The sequence below is a fragment of the Drosophila navojoa genome, chromosome 2, assembly GCF_054131105.1.
Source record: "Drosophila navojoa isolate 15081-1374.11 chromosome 2, UAZ_NAV_1.0, whole genome shotgun sequence".
NCBI classification, from domain to species: Eukaryota; Metazoa; Arthropoda; class Insecta; order Diptera; family Drosophilidae; genus Drosophila; species Drosophila navojoa.
This window is the reverse complement of record NC_142890.1, coordinates 5223808-5238374: the sequence shown is the minus strand read 5'-3', so window position 1 is coordinate 5238374 and position 14567 is coordinate 5223808. Positions and strand designations below refer to the sequence as shown.

General features: G+C 38.9%; 5 protein-coding genes across 6 annotated transcripts in view; 3 read left to right on the top strand and 2 right to left on the bottom strand.

The window, feature by feature from the left end:
- Window positions 1-708: 708 nt before the first annotated feature.
- LOC108659493 (pyridoxal phosphate homeostasis protein) lies at window positions 709-2443 on the bottom strand. The gene is made up of 5 exons (XM_018112447.3): window positions 2248-2443; window positions 1972-2184; window positions 1764-1911; window positions 1454-1695; window positions 709-1364 (listed from the first exon to the last, which is right to left on the bottom strand). Exons 1-5 carry the CDS (start codon window positions 2338-2340, stop codon window positions 1293-1295), a joined length of 768 nt encoding a protein of 255 aa, XP_017967936.1. The 5' UTR covers window positions 2341-2443; the 3' UTR covers window positions 709-1292.
- A 48-nt stretch (window positions 2444-2491) lies between these two features.
- LOC108659492 (uncharacterized) lies at window positions 2492-4212 on the top strand. Its single transcript, XM_018112444.3, has 5 exons — window positions 2492-2862; window positions 2926-3160; window positions 3224-3811; window positions 3904-4007; window positions 4066-4212. Exons 1-4 carry the CDS (start codon window positions 2644-2646, stop codon window positions 3945-3947), a joined length of 1086 nt encoding a protein of 361 aa, XP_017967933.1. The 5' UTR covers window positions 2492-2643; the 3' UTR covers window positions 3948-4007; window positions 4066-4212.
- A 230-nt stretch (window positions 4213-4442) lies between these two features.
- Ravus (ravus) lies at window positions 4443-6314 on the top strand. The gene is made up of 2 exons (XM_018112443.3): window positions 4443-4601; window positions 4671-6314. The coding sequence occupies exons 1-2, from the start codon at window positions 4570-4572 to the stop codon at window positions 5767-5769; spliced, it is 1131 nt and encodes a 376-aa protein (XP_017967932.1). The 5' UTR covers window positions 4443-4569; the 3' UTR covers window positions 5770-6314.
- Window positions 6259-8106, bottom strand: LOC108659496 (uncharacterized). Its single transcript, XM_018112451.3, has 3 exons — window positions 7966-8106; window positions 6762-6911; window positions 6259-6451 (listed from the first exon to the last, which is right to left on the bottom strand). The coding sequence occupies exons 2-3, from the start codon at window positions 6888-6890 to the stop codon at window positions 6368-6370; spliced, it is 213 nt and encodes a 70-aa protein (XP_017967940.1). The 5' UTR covers window positions 6891-6911; window positions 7966-8106; the 3' UTR covers window positions 6259-6367.
- Window positions 8107-8838: 732 nt separating this feature from the next.
- Ace (Acetylcholine esterase) overlaps window positions 8839-14567 on the top strand; it is a 52808-nt gene continuing 47079 nt past the window's right edge. Inside the window, exons 1-2 of one of the 2 annotated variants that reach the window (XM_030383478.2) lie at window positions 8839-8884; window positions 10751-10923. The gene's annotated coding sequence lies outside the window, so the exon portion shown is untranslated. Of the gene's footprint in view, window positions 8885-10297; window positions 10924-14567 lie in introns of those variants that run through there. The other variant, XM_030383479.2, reaches the window with a different exon arrangement.

Genomic DNA, 14567 nt, shown 5'->3' with positions numbered 1-14567 from the left:
TTTTCTATTTAATTTCAACATTCAATAAAAATGCATTTTATTTATTATTATTATTATTATTTTTTTATATTGCTTATGTTTATTTACTATTATCGCTTAACACCATTAAATGTAAATATTTTTCAATAATTTATATTACCATATTTTTTTATTTTTATTATAAAATCGTGCTCTTTATATTTATCATAAACTTTTTAGTTCCATTAATCTGCATTTAAGGCATTCCTAGTTATATTCGGAAAAATAAAAATAAAGATGAAGATTTCTATTACAGTAACTAATTTGACCTCAGACGACTTTTAATATTAATAAATGAAAAACTCTAAATTTTGGAATAAGTGTTTAGTTTATGGTGACAAAGAAAAAGACATTTAATATATTTCATTTCACTTTTATTTTTATTTTTTTTAACAAATGAATAGTTGGTATACAACACCATGGCATAATTTGCTGCAAGATAACGTTTCAACGATAATTAGATATAATATTACATCATTAAAATTTATTTATTATCAATAACTATGATATGAAATTACCCCATTATTTATTTCAAATGTACATCATTTTAATAAACTTTCCCATTAAATTGAAAATCTCACGACATATCGAATTTCCCAACAGCTAACTGAAGACATTGAATGGAATTTTGAGAACACAAGACCTTAAGCTGTCTGTCCAAAAATGCATTGATAAATCATCACGTAGACATAATTGAAATTGTGTTTTGTTGTTGTTGCTATTTTGAAAGTGATTTTAAACAAATTTTCAAAGCGTTTCAGAATTTGGCATGTAACCAGGCGACGCATTGGCTGCAAGCCAACCGAAAGAAAAAGATGAATACGTTTCTTCTATGCCAAATTAGAAATAATGCAGAACAGTGCAGATATTCAAGGGATACCGAAAATAATATTGAAATCCATCGGGTTCTAGTATAAAATTTCCGAAGGCAAAGATACACACTTGAAATATGAAAATAACAATATTAAAACTATAATAACATCGCTAAAGGTAACAGGAAAGGCGCAACCTACGCATAGCATTTGTTTATCTGCCGATATTCTAAATATACATATTTACAAGGCAAATTAAATTTGTATATGCTTAGTTCATAACATTTCTTTATACTTAAGTATATGGCGTCTATTTCAATATATGGTAAATAAACGAACTTTTCCTATGGTCGACATAGACGTCATTGGGAAGCAGCTGTATTAAACGTAGCCATTCACATTCTGTATAGAGTGTGAAAGAGAGCGTTGGCTCTCTAGTATGTACCACATTCCTTTGGCTGTTCACTCGCTCGCCTTGGGCCTATGTCCGAAAATAGCTGTGCCAACGCGCACTATAGTGCTGCCCATTTCGATCTGCAATGAAAGAAGAAAAACATACATTTTTACATATGTATATATGACAGAGCTAGTCGAGAATAGCCACTGCTTGGCTTACTACGTACCGCTCGGTCATAGTCATTGGACATGCCCATGGACACTTGCACCGCATCGGCTGGCAATGAATTGGCCTTACAAATCTCACGTTGCACCTGCAGCAAAGCTACAAAGTCCGGATTGGGTCCATTGCTATAATCGAAACCATAAGCGCCAATGGTCATAATGCCCACAGGCTTCAGATGTTTCAGATTATCGCTGATATATCGATAAAGAGACGGCGCAGCGCTGGCGTCAACGCCACTCTTAACTATATGGATAGAAGATGCAAGTGTTTACTCTTCAAGGCAGTTCCTATTTCATCTGGCCAACTCTTACCATCTTCTCCGCTGGTGTTGACCTGCACAAGCACTCGCAGCGGCTCAGTGGGCTCGGGCTGTCGCTTGGCCCAGGCAGCGTCTATTCCATTGGCCAGCTTCTCGCTGTCCACCGTTTGAATCATGTACAGATTGGGTAGCTTAAGCACCTGTTGGTTATATATATATGCATTAGAGGCGTAGCGGCATTTTCTTCTTAGTCTAAGTACTTTGTTGATTTTGTTGCTCTGCAGATGTCCAATCAAATGCCATTTGATATCCGGACATTGGGCCAAAATGTCGGGATGTTGACTCTTCTCCACTAGCTCCTGTACATAGTTCTCACCAAAGTGACGCTGGCCGGCATTGTAAGCCTCAATAATGCACTCAACGGGCTTTGTTTTGCTAACAGCCACCAGCAGAGGTTTCGGTGCATTAATTTCCTGATAAAAAATATATACTTTTGACCTTCGTTTGTTTACTTTTATTATCAATTGCAGTGGTACCTGAGGGCGACTTTGCAGCACCGACTCGATCCGTTTTAGCACATGCTGTAAGCCGGCAGTAATGTCAAATTCGGCCATTGTGCGACGTAGCATTTAATTCTCAACTACGGTTTAAACTAAAGCTTATTGTTAAAATTATTGCAAATTCTACAAAGCATATGTTTGGCCAATTATCGATAAGTGTGGCGGAAGCTCGATAAATAACCACGGGCATGTATGTGATTTCAGTATTCTCTTATTTGGTATTTTATAGTTGCAAACATTAGTCTTTTGAAAAGAAATTCAAAAATAAATTGCGACAGTTTTTTGTTGACGTATTGTAGACTTAAGATTATTAAAATGATTTCATGTAGCTGACACGTAAAATAGTTTCCTCAGTCAAATCCTACATGCAGAATGGCTGACACTTATCATGTGGCATGCGAAGCGGCTGACAAATTCATCAGATATTTGCAATCCATTAGAATTGCGGAAATACGCCAATCTCTGGAATTTATTGGTGTCCATCAGGTTGAGATTGTTATCGCTGTATTCGTTTTTCTGGCTCTGCAGTTTACAAAATTCACTCTTGTTCTCTTGCTCGCCTGCCTTATAGCGTTCACTATATTCTACATGGTAAGCATATCTTTACATATTCACAGATAAAATGTAGTATTACATAAATCCTGCAATCATCAGTGGGACACTCTCTTTCCCGACCTGGCAGAGGATCAATACAGAAAAAATAAAGGCAATGTCTTCGAGCAATATGGAGCTGGCTATGGCCCCAACTATGGACCGCGCTACGGCCACGATCGGTCCGTGGGCACCGGCCCCAGCATTTCCTATTTGAGTAATGACTTTTCCTCTCGAGACGCGCGAACGTCCGCCCTATTCCCTCCATTCAATTTCACCGATGAAGACCTGTTGCACGGTGATTTCTATATAAATCAGAGTTAAAATGAAAATCCTCTATTTATTACAATTTTACTTGCAGGCGATCAGTCCAACTATCAGGACGTGAAGAGTGATTATTTTAGGGATCGTGGCCCAGGGAATCGAGATAATATGCGTCCGCAAAGAAGGTCTAACCTACCGGGCAATATGACACCTGTTGGCCACCGAGTTTCCACCAACGAAATGCGATCTCATCGTCGGCCATACAGTCAAATGGATGATATTCGATATATGCGGCGTAATGATCGTGTGAATGATCCGCAAGCGTTTCGCAGGATGATCGCAAACGAATATCGAGCCTATCGACCAGGCACAGCAACGGAAAATTTGGGCCATTATCGATATCCACATCCTAACGATGACACGAGAATGAAGCGAATCGGCACACAAAGCGCTGCTGACGATAGGCAGGGTAAGAGCCGCAGGAGCTCAGAGAAGTCCACTTCACAAAAAAGATATCCACCAAGCGAGCTGCCGGAACGTTATAGAACTGGGTCGCGGGAGAATATACGTAGAATGCGCAACTTTCCACAAGGACCGTCGCCTCGAGCGAGCGGAGCTCCTGGCCGCTTCGATCCCAGCGGTCCGCATAACAATATTGATAGTCGTGGCGCGAAACGAAAATCAGGTGAGATAGTAGCATATATGTCTAGTGAAAGTAGTCAGTAGTAGTAGTACATGCTTTTCATATACTATCGACTTCAAAATTTGCCGTTATAGATAATCAATATACGAAAAGAGAAGGTCGCTGGGGCCAGTATTAATATGGATAAGAACAGTTCCAATAAAAAGACTGCGGTTTCACAAGATCAAAAGTCAACATTGTATGTATCCCGTCAAACAGTTTTTTATTAATTATATTAATACATGAAATTTACAAAGGGCATGTGATTGCAATAAGAAAGACGATGGAGATCCTTGTGATTGCCAAGATGACGTTGAAGTGCCCGCCGTCAAATCAGACATCGTTTATCCATATGTTATCGAGCCAGTATATGATAGCAACGAGCGGCTGACGACTCAAAAGAAGAGAGATTCAACAACATGAATAGACCAAAATTACCAGCTCAGCATTGAAAATATCTACCAAAACCAAAATAGTAAATAATACACAAGATAAATATTGTTAAAGCTATGAAGCAAAAGATAATCTTGTAGCTTAAATCACAGGTTGAATCATTTTTTGAAATTAAATTCCAAGTTAATAAACAAAATTTTGTTGTCTATATGATCAAAATTTGTCCAATTTTACTTACGTCACTAGCGCCATTTTTACACCCTTATTTTGGTATATTTGTGTTTTGGTATTTTGTGAGTAATTTTCGTTTTTTACGAACTCGGTCACACTACATGGATTTTGTTTATATTTGTGGAAAGCAGAAATAAATGTCTAATTTGCAATTAACCCAGGAAAGGCTGTAAGTAAATAATAAAATTAAACGATTCATGACACATACGGGATATATATTGAATCAATTTAATCACAGCGATGCATTGCGCTCGGAGTACAAGCCACGCAGGCCATGCGCCATGCTCAAATATCCACGACCGAAAACAAAGCCTGAATATCAGTCAATATATCCGTGGATAATACTTGATGAAACTGATCCGCATTTTGTATTCTGCGCCGTTTGCGAATGTCGCTTGAGCGCCAAACGCTCCGATCTGGGCAAGCACGAGGGCAGCATAAAACACTCGGAGAACGCTCAACGCAAATCGGTCAAATCGAAAACTCAGAGCCAATCGAACGGCAGCATCAAGTGGGAGTACAACGATGAGAGCAACGATGAGAGCCTACTGCCAATGCAGTTTGCCACGGGCAGCGTGCTGTGTAAGACAGAGCCGGACAATGAGGATGAGGAGGCTGACGGCGAGGAGGAGGGAGAGGAGGAAGACGAGGATGACGATGGCACAGCAGAAAATGAAGAAGCACAACCAGAGGCAAGCGGTGACGGTGATGCTGAATATGAGCCGGCTAGCAAGCGTCGTGCTTCGGAAACAGATTCGCAGCATTCCGGCCTGTTGGACTACCTGCCACTGCAGGTGACCATCAATGAGATGCCGCATGGCCAGCTAATGCCCGCTGCCCAGCCGGCCACAACGACGCCTCAGCCGTGCCGCATCACAATTAAGAAGGTGCCCGCATCGGCGCTCACAAAGATGAGCACGAGCACGCCCACGGGCAACCATGAGATTACCTCGAAGGCAACCATTACGCCCATTGCCAGTGGCTGCTATAATTCGCTGCGGCAGCCGCAGCTGCAGTCGTATGCATCGCGGCAGATGCAGTCCTATCAGCTGCAGCACCTTACCTCAATCGAGTCGCCGCCGCGCGACTCACTGGATCTCTTCTTCGACAGCATTTGCTCGACGGTGAAAGGGCTGCCGCCCAAGCTGGCCACCGAGGGCAAAATACGGGTGATGCAGCTAATTGGGGAGCTGGAGCTGCGTGCGCTAAACGAACGCGATGCAGTGCCCGCCGGCTCAACAGTTGACCAGGCGGCAACTGGAGCACTGGCGACACCTTCGTTGGACGCACCTGGAGGCAGTCAGCAGAATGCGACAGTTGCCTCCACCACCAAATGAGGCGTATACAATGATCACAGTTCAAAGTTCATACACCTCTCCAACATTAGCAAGAGATTCTGTAGCAAAATTGTTTATGCTCGTTCACGTTGCTCCGCAGAGGGTATATCGGTTGTGTGCAATGTCCATTTGTCTGCTGTTGACTTGAAATTCGGAAATATATTCCGTATTCGCATATAACCTCGCCTATTCTAGTGTTAAGCTCTCACAGTTTTACAGCTAAGACTATGATGTTTTACGTAGATCTATAAATTTTATGGAAAGTTGTAAAACATCTGGTTGAATTTTATTTATTTAAATGTATCTATTTTGGCATCGTGAACGAGTATCGGACAGTCGGCAGTATCCGACTGCAGCACTCTTACATGTTAATAACGAGTTTTAGTGTAAGACCTTTCTCCATTCATGAGCATTCTATCTTATCTCTACGTTATCGGCTAGAGATTGATTATTAAACAACAACAAATACAAAGCAGAAAAAAAAGACCATTTACAAATATATTAAATAATTATTATTTATCATTAATAAAACAAGTCTGATAAAACGAACGATTTACACTTAGATTATAACAATAATAATAACAAAGTACGAAGGTAATTAGAATGGGGGCTTGCACTCCATCATGGCCTTTGCGCAATAATGCGGGAACTGAAGGCCCTGCAGCAGTATTTCGGCGATACCCTGTATAAAGCATAGAAAAGGCGTGATTAGAGAGGGTTTGCTTTGATTTTTGCGGGCTGTTTTGTTTTTGTTTTGTATTTTTTTTTTTTTTATGGGTATGCGAGTGATTTTTTTTTTTTTATCATAAGACTAGTTGGCTTAGTTCTTGTGAGTAATGAGTAATGGAACAAAAATCTACGAAGCGCGATAAGTGTTTCGCACCCGGCAACTAAACTATGTATATGGGTAGTCAGAGATATAATTTATATAATGCACAGCTAGATGATGTCATCGCCAGTTAGCACAAGTATATACATATGTATGTCCTTACCGATAGGCCCGGAATGCACACAACCAGTGAATAGACGATGATGTAGCAGAACGAACAGATGCAGGCGACGGCCAAGGCGATGATCCAGAAGACCAAAAGCCAGAAGATAAACCACACTGGATTGCCCATCGTGAAGTGAGTACAAAAGATCTACTTGTCCAGATAAGAAATATGAAATGAAACGGGGGGAAATGAATCAGATAAGAGATGAAAGAGAATCATTCAAAGCAGTTTCAGTTAAGTTTCACTGGCGTGATATGATTTGATATATAAGTAAATTATTCACACTGGCTATACTATATTTCTTATCTGTTATGTTTACTGTTATATAATATATAAAAGTTGAAAAGGTATTTAAATATATTATAATTTTTATAGACCAATTTTTCTGATTCAAACTGCTTTTATCGAAAGATAGATAAGGAATTTCGCTGATAATCCTCTTCTATATATGTATATAAACCTATATAAGCTCCATATCTGCATATATATATATATATAATGAAAGTAATGTCAACTGTTATTTAATTAAAAATTTCACTTTTTGCTAGAGAATTTGGCTTTGAATACTGCGTGACAAACAGTCGAGCAACCGTTTTGGTGTTGTTGACGTAAATAGATGTGACGATATATGTATCTGTATAGCTATGTTTGTAAACATAAGGTAAGGCTGCGCGAGTGTAATATGCACAATTTACTATGTCATCAAGTGTCTGACGCATACTCTACGATAATTTAACATATTGCTAAAGTCAGTTTTATTTGAAACAAAACTCTTATTATAATTCAAGAAAAAGGTAGAAAACTCCAATCGACGTTTGAATTTTCCTAATACTCAAATTTCAAATCTTTTTCATCATGTTAATTAAAAAAAAAAAATTTAGTCTTGGTACAACAACTGAAAAGTTTCTGGTCTGAACATTTTCTTTCACTAGACTCCATTCAAATGTTTTTCTTTTTTCTGTTTGTATATACGATCTTCAGTTGAAAATTATGCAAATTACTTTGGGCGTGCCCACATTCCTAATAAACAATTTGGTTTTTAATGTTAATTTAGAATTTCTGTTAGCCATGTTTACCAATCCACCAATATAAAATGCGTGTTGCATTTATAAATACATTTTTCTTTTTTTTTTTTTGATTTTTTTTTCTGCGCGCCTACGCCAAGTAATGCATAGAAAGTAAATAAAAACAACAGACCCACCTTGTGGAGCGCGAGCGAGACGGAGAGAGCGCGAGTGTGCGAGGGCTGTGCGGCGTGCGAGTGGTACGAGATGCAGGCGGCAACTAAAACAAAACTGGCGCAACAAGTTATAAGAAAGTGGTTGGCAGGGTTGCCAGGCGTTTGAGAGTGCAAAAGCTTTGCATGTGCCTAAGAGTATGCTAAGCTTCTGCGAAAGCTTGCGACTAAACAGTAAACAGCAAATGCAGCGCTGCTGGAGTTGGCGACAGCGCAATAGGAATTTAGAAAATGAACTGATACCAAGCAATGGAGCGGAAATTCTTTAATATTTTTAACAAATAATTAATGCCCACGGAAATGTGTCCCACTATCCTAAATATACTCAACTTAATTTAATGCCCATTATCAGATAAGAAATTGATGCAGTTCGTTATCTTAACGTATTATCTACCGCAATAAAATACCATTTTACAGGGTATACACGGTACTGCGGAGCATTTCAGTTTTCTGTGTCTGCTTAGCGCATAGCTTGCAAAATGTGTTCAACATTTGCGCACAGGCAAAAGCACACAACCAGCTGCAAGCTGCAAGACTGTTATACGCGATATTTTTAGAAGAAGGCTAAGCTTTTGCACACAGCTGAAGCCGAAAGCTTTCCGTCTAATGTTTTCATAACAGTTGTTTTTCGTCTCTTCTTTTATTTTACTTTTTTTTCTTTGTTCCAGTCCCCCGAGCATTTTGTGTGGAGCTGTTGTTGTTGTTGTTGCTGTTGCTGTTGTTGTGGTCGTATCCCGCGGATGTCGACGCCGATTTGCAGCTGTTGTTTTGGACCGTTACTGGCGCCGCAGTCGCAGTCGCCGACAACTGCGATTTGAGCGCTCGTCATTCTGTCGTGAGTCGTCGTCCACGTCTCTTGTGTTGTGTGTTGCGGCATTTGTGTGTAAGAGGAATATTTTGTTGATTCGATACTCGATGGAACAGGCCAATAAAACCACAAACCTATTATATCGAAGAGGCGCAATATAGAAAATTAGCTGTTACTTAATAATTGTGTTTTATCAGCAGCCCAATTGGTGTCATTTAAATCAACAGCTGATTACCGAAATTCCAAATTATGTAGCATAAATTAGCGGCAAAAAAGAAAAGAAAGAAAGAAAAAAAAATCAGCTGCAAACGTTTTGCATTTGTGTTTGTGTTTGTAAAAGAAAGGTTACAAATCCTGCGAGAGTGTCTGTGTGTGTGAGTGTTTATGTGTGTGTGTGTGTGTCGTTACTTGTGTAAGCGTGTGTTTGTAATAAAACCGGACAACGTGCGATCGATTTTTGGGGGCCTTACAGTGGTAACAACACACTCGAAATGTGCACAAACTAGAAATAAAGTCAATGATGCAGGCGATGAGGATATCAGTGAATGTATTAGCATAGCATATGCATATGTATACACGCACTTAAGGATATGTTGGCTATAAAGCATTGACAACATTTATTCAAGTTACAACAGAGTTAATGCCATTGGTTGTAGCAACTCAGTCTTTTCGGTTCCTTTTCACTCGCCCCCTCTCTCCAAGACGAACCAAACGTAAAATGCTCGACAAATAAATAAACAAACGGCCACTAGAGATAATGAAATTTTGTTAGGCACAAAGGCGAAGAGTGAGTGTGAGAGAGCGAAAGAGAGAGAGAGAGAGCGCGTGCAATGAAGATAGCAACAACAACAGCCACAACAGCAGCAGCAAAAGCCGCAAAATTTGAGGGGCAAAGTGCTGAGCGGCGGCACCGACTGCCAAAAGTTGCCAACAAAAACAAACAACAAACACAAAGAGAGCATGCGAAAAAAAGCTTCTTGGGCATAATACAGTAAGGCGTAGCGATGGAGACGGAAACAGCGCAACGACTTGCCGTATAACAGTTGCGAGCAGAGCAGAGCAGAGCAGACCAAGACCTAGTGCCAGAGTAACGCCACCGTCGCTCCTAATAAGCGTGAACGATGATTATGGCCAGTCAGTCAGGCAGGCTCTAAGCACAGTGGGGCAATGCAGTAAAATGCAGTTCAACTGAAAAATTATGAATTTGTTAAAATGAAAATTAAGAAATGTTTTGAAGAATAAAAATTTAAATAATACGTATAGGTATATATGTAAATAAGTGCAGATGTATAAAATATACGCTTCGTCACAGCTTGTATTATTTATGTAAACAAATTTTTGTTAGTTTCAGGTTAATTGCAATTTAAATTCAACACATAGATTTAGTCATTAAATATCAATATTCTTAATTAATTGATTTTTATTAAAAAAATAAACAAACATATTAATTTGCCTGAAGAGAAAGTAACTGTGTCCCACAATGCAGGGCTCGCTGCCTGTGTTGGACGAGCCGCACGAGAGCGAAAGCGAACGAGAGCCGAAAGAGCGAAAAGCCGAGCGCAGGCAGGTCGCATAGTCCGTATGTTTTGTAGCACAGTTTAAAGTACGCATTGCGATGGTTTTTCACTTCAGTTTAGCTAGAGACATCGTCGTGTAATGAACAGAAGCTCTGCGAGCAACTGCTAGCCCAGCGGCGAGTCGACGACAGATTTCAGTGCGCAAAAAAAAAAAAAAAAAAAAAAAAAAAAAACAAGAATACAATAAAAAGGGAATAAAAACAATACACAAGTAAATTGCAGTGTATATCAAAACACACACATACACTGACACACACACAGACTTCTCGTTTGTGTGGATTACAAAGTTGCGGTGTCACTAAATTTTAATCGAATAACGGTGTATTAATTAAACAAAAATAAAAAAAACAACAAATTTTTACAGCAGAAAAACGCATAAAATACAAATAAATAAATATAATCAAAATTAATAAATAAATGAAATACTTAAATAGTGACATGTAGTTCGGCAGTGAGTGAGTAAAAGAGACACACAGAGTAAGAGTGAGAGAGAAAACCTTGAGATCTAAGTTAGTACGCAACGCACAAAAGCTCAAGGTAAGTAAATCCTTTGTATGGGACGGATGTTATCGACTTAAAGCTGCTCTGTTGCCGCTGCCTAACAAGTGGGGGCATCGCTGGAGATGCCATAAGAGAGCGAGAGAGAGAGAGAAAAAAAAAGGGAGAGAGGGAAAGAGAGCGGCTTATTGTGTTGCCGATTTTTTGCATTTAACGATTTTTGATGGGTTCCTTGATCCGTAAAGTCTTTAGCAATTTGCAGCAAACACACGCACACACAGATGCTTACACACACACACACACACACACACACACACACACGCATACACAGGAGAGAAATGGGAGTCAGGTGAAAGTGTCCTACAAATTCATAATTTGGCTGTTTATATACACATTGATGTATATGTAAGGCACACAAACACACACACACACGCACACACAGACGCACACATATTGTGGAGTCTGCATGTATTGGTGGTTTATCGAGTGGCTGCCGCGATGGCTGCCTCAATGTCTGCCCGCTTGTGCTACCTGTCGAGAAAAACAGGAAAAGCGACAAAAAAAATATCATCCACAGCGGCGAAAGTGAAATTTCGTATAGACATACACAAGCACAGTTATGTATATATGTATATAGCTGCATCTGTGTATATATGTATGAGTGAGTGTGTGTGTGTTTTTTTTTGGCACGTAGGCTCCATAACTTCCGCTCGGGCGACTCTCGCGCACACACCTGTACTCAGACACACTAATACAGTGACATACACACACACACACACACACTCTCGCATACTTTGACAGCGCGCAGCATTTGAAATTCTGATGAAAAGACATTTTTTGTATTCAGGCTAAAGTACACATTAGGTGGCTGCTGCTCTGCTTCTTCTTGTGCTGCTTACCTTTTTATCAGCGGGAAATCATTTTATTTTATTTTATTTTACTTTTTTAGTTAAATTTGTTTACATTTTTTGTAGTTTATATACCCTAGCATTAGAGTATTGGGTATATTATGTGAAATTTTGATATGGGTAAAGTTTATAAAGATTATAAAGAGAGAGAGAGAGAGAGAGAGAGAGATAGGGAGATAGGGAGAGTAAGAAGAAGGAAGATAGGGGGAGAAAGAAAGAACGAGACAGAGAGAGAGAGAGATAGATCGTCAGGAGAGAAAAAACAAGAACAAAAATGAGAGGCAGAAAGACAAAGAGAGTGGATATTGATATAGACACATACAGAGAATTACTGGGAGAAGAGAGAGATATACATATAAAAAGAAAAGACGGAAAAGAAGTTATCAAAAGAAAGAGAAAGAGATATACATAGAGAAAGAAAAGTATTAAGAAAGATATAGATGATTATATAGCTAAATATCGTAAGGTATCAGTTCAGGTATTATTTTTGCTACGCATATGTTTCTTATTGGTAAACTTAATTAAAATAAAGCTCACATTTTGAAAGTGTATCGTATATTCCCGTTGTTTAAATTTTCGTTGGTTTTTATTTGGTCATTGGGGCAGAAAAAAAAAACACGCACACACAAATTTCGTTTAATTCAACTGTCGATTTATCACACTTAAAGCAACAACAATCATGACTATAACTAAGTACAACTATCCCATCACATCATACCATTAAATGTCATAGCATCATGATCATCCCGCTGATGATGATGGTAATCGCAGCCTCATGCGATTGCGTGTGGAATTTGGTTTGTTTCCACTCGGCTCTATTTCGTACAGTTCTATTCTGTTCTATTCTATTATATTCTGTTCTGCGGTGCTCCAACTGCAATCAGGGGGTTTATTTATATGGCATGGAATGGCCATTGAATGGCCACAGATGCACACATCTGGCCAAACGCAATTCCGTCGATGTGGTCATTCATTCTGTGCGGAGACTGCATTTTAGATTGAGATTTATATGGATTTATGTGTGTGGCTGCTGCAACAGAAGCCAAATATGATAAGTGAGTGGAAGTGATCGACTGGGAGATACTCTTTCTTAATCTATGTTCTTAGAGAGAGTTATGGACAAATATTGCTGTGCTGTATTGGGTAGACATTTTGAGAATCTGTGTAGTTACAGCCCTTGCACGATAGTTCCCAATGTAGTGCTCTATAACTGAAAAGTTTATCGATATTTATCGATTTCATGGAAACAAACAAGTTTTAAGTGATGCAAACCTCTTCTATGCTAAGAAATAGGTGCATAGACAGCTGGTCTGACAAATGACATCGATAATTATCGATAACATAGTTCAGCTTAAAGCCTAACTCACCTCATATATATAATTTCGTTTACCTCTCATCCTGCCTGCTATATAAAGTCAAACTAAACACGATACATCCCCGCATTCAATGCGTAGCGTATATCTAAAAAAAAAAAAAAATAAATAATAAAATGATAATAAAAACATGTTGGATTTTCCTAAATGAATTTTAGCTTTTGCTTGCTTCGTTTGCTGCGCTTATTTCATTTTTGTAGCATTTTCAACAGCATTTAAAAATAATTCGATTTGTTTATATAAACAAAGAGACGCACTCAACGCGAGGCAGCAACAATTTCATAAACTTTGATTTATGTATCATAAATACAATTTTTTAGAGAGCTAAATGAATTTATTTACATTCAGAAAATGGAGAGAAATATATGTAAATAAAAAGGAATTTTTGTTTAATTAAAATGTGTATATGAGAAAATAAAGTAAATTTTGAACAATATGAAAATAAATAAATTTGCGAAAATTATTTCGCAAATTTTCGAGTTTGTTCTAAATAAAATATTTGTATAATTTATCTCTGCGAGGATTTAAAATTTCTATCGTAATTTATTTATGAATATATCTTAACGTAACTTTAAAAATTTTTTAAATTTATTTTTATATAATTTCCCCGCATCTAAATAAGATAAATATCTTTAGGGCATGCGATATAATAGGCTATTAAATTTTTTACACTTTAATTGAATTTAAAGTAAATAAAAGTGGCTCGAGTTGAGTCTGCTCGAATGCAGCGACGAGTTGAGCGGCAATTCAGGCTGGAATTGGGATTGGAATTGAGATTGGAATTGGAATTGGAATTGCAGTCGCGGTCGACTTCCGCTTGGCAGCGGCTCATCATGTCAGTCAGAGAAGTTCGTGACCACAGAAATTCCCCCGGGCGCACAATGCAGTTGTGTTCATTTGTTGCAACATGCCACAGTTATGCCGCCCCCTCGCGCGCCCCCAACACACAGACAGACAGACAGACAGACACACAGACAGACACAGTGCATGGAAATGCGTGCGGACGCAGACAAATCATTTGTGCACAAATTAAGCGGAGATTTGCACCGGACTCTGGCTGTCTCTTTGACTCGGTGTGTGTGTGTGTGTGTGTCAGCTAGATATAGATGCTTTATGGTATATATAACATGCGCCTCTTGTCGCCCCCAATGCACTCAACTGAACTATCCGCATTGCATGTCGCTTCACATATTTAATTGAATCAATTGTCCAAAATATTAACTCACAATGGAGAGCTGAAGCGTGGGAGCATTTCTGGTACTAAAGATCACACTCGCCTGTCCTCTCTCTCTCTCTCTCTCTCTCTCTCTCTCCTTCTCTCTCTCGCTCGTTTTGTTCAATGCCAATGCAAAAGTAAAGCGCACAAAGGCAAACGTCTTAAGGCTTATGGCATGAAACACTT

Bases quoted from the DNA above. Each gene is read 5' to 3' on its own strand.
- LOC108659492 (XM_018112444.3), top strand. From the start codon at position 2,644: ATGGCTGACACTTATCATGTGGCATGCGAAGCGGCTGACAAATTCATC. The intron at 2,863-2,925 runs GTAAGCATATCT...TGCAATCATCAG, and splicing joins CGTTCACTATATTCTACATG to TGGGACACTCTCTTTCCCGA. The intron at 3,161-3,223 runs GTGATTTCTATA...TTTTACTTGCAG, and splicing joins CGATGAAGACCTGTTGCACG to GCGATCAGTCCAACTATCAG.
- Ravus (XM_018112443.3), top strand. From the start codon at position 4,570: ATGTCTAATTTGCAATTAACCCAGGAAAGGCT. The intron at 4,602-4,670 runs GTAAGTAAATAA...ATTTAATCACAG, and splicing joins CAATTAACCCAGGAAAGGCT to CGATGCATTGCGCTCGGAGT.
- LOC108659496 (XM_018112451.3), bottom strand. From the start codon at position 6,890: ATGGGCAATCCAGTGTGGTTTATCTTCTGGCTTTTGGTCTTCTGGATC. The intron at 6,452-6,761 runs GTAAGGACATAC...TGCTTTATACAG, and splicing joins TGTGCATTCCGGGCCTATCG to GGTATCGCCGAAATACTGCT.
- LOC108659493 (XM_018112447.3), bottom strand. From the start codon at position 2,340: ATGCTACGTCGCACAATGGCCGAATTTGACATTACTGCCGGCTTACAG. The intron at 2,185-2,247 runs GTACCACTGCAA...ATTTTTTATCAG, and splicing joins TGCTGCAAAGTCGCCCTCAG to GAAATTAATGCACCGAAACC. The intron at 1,912-1,971 runs GTACTTAGACTA...TATAACCAACAG, and splicing joins AGAGCAACAAAATCAACAAA to GTGCTTAAGCTACCCAATCT.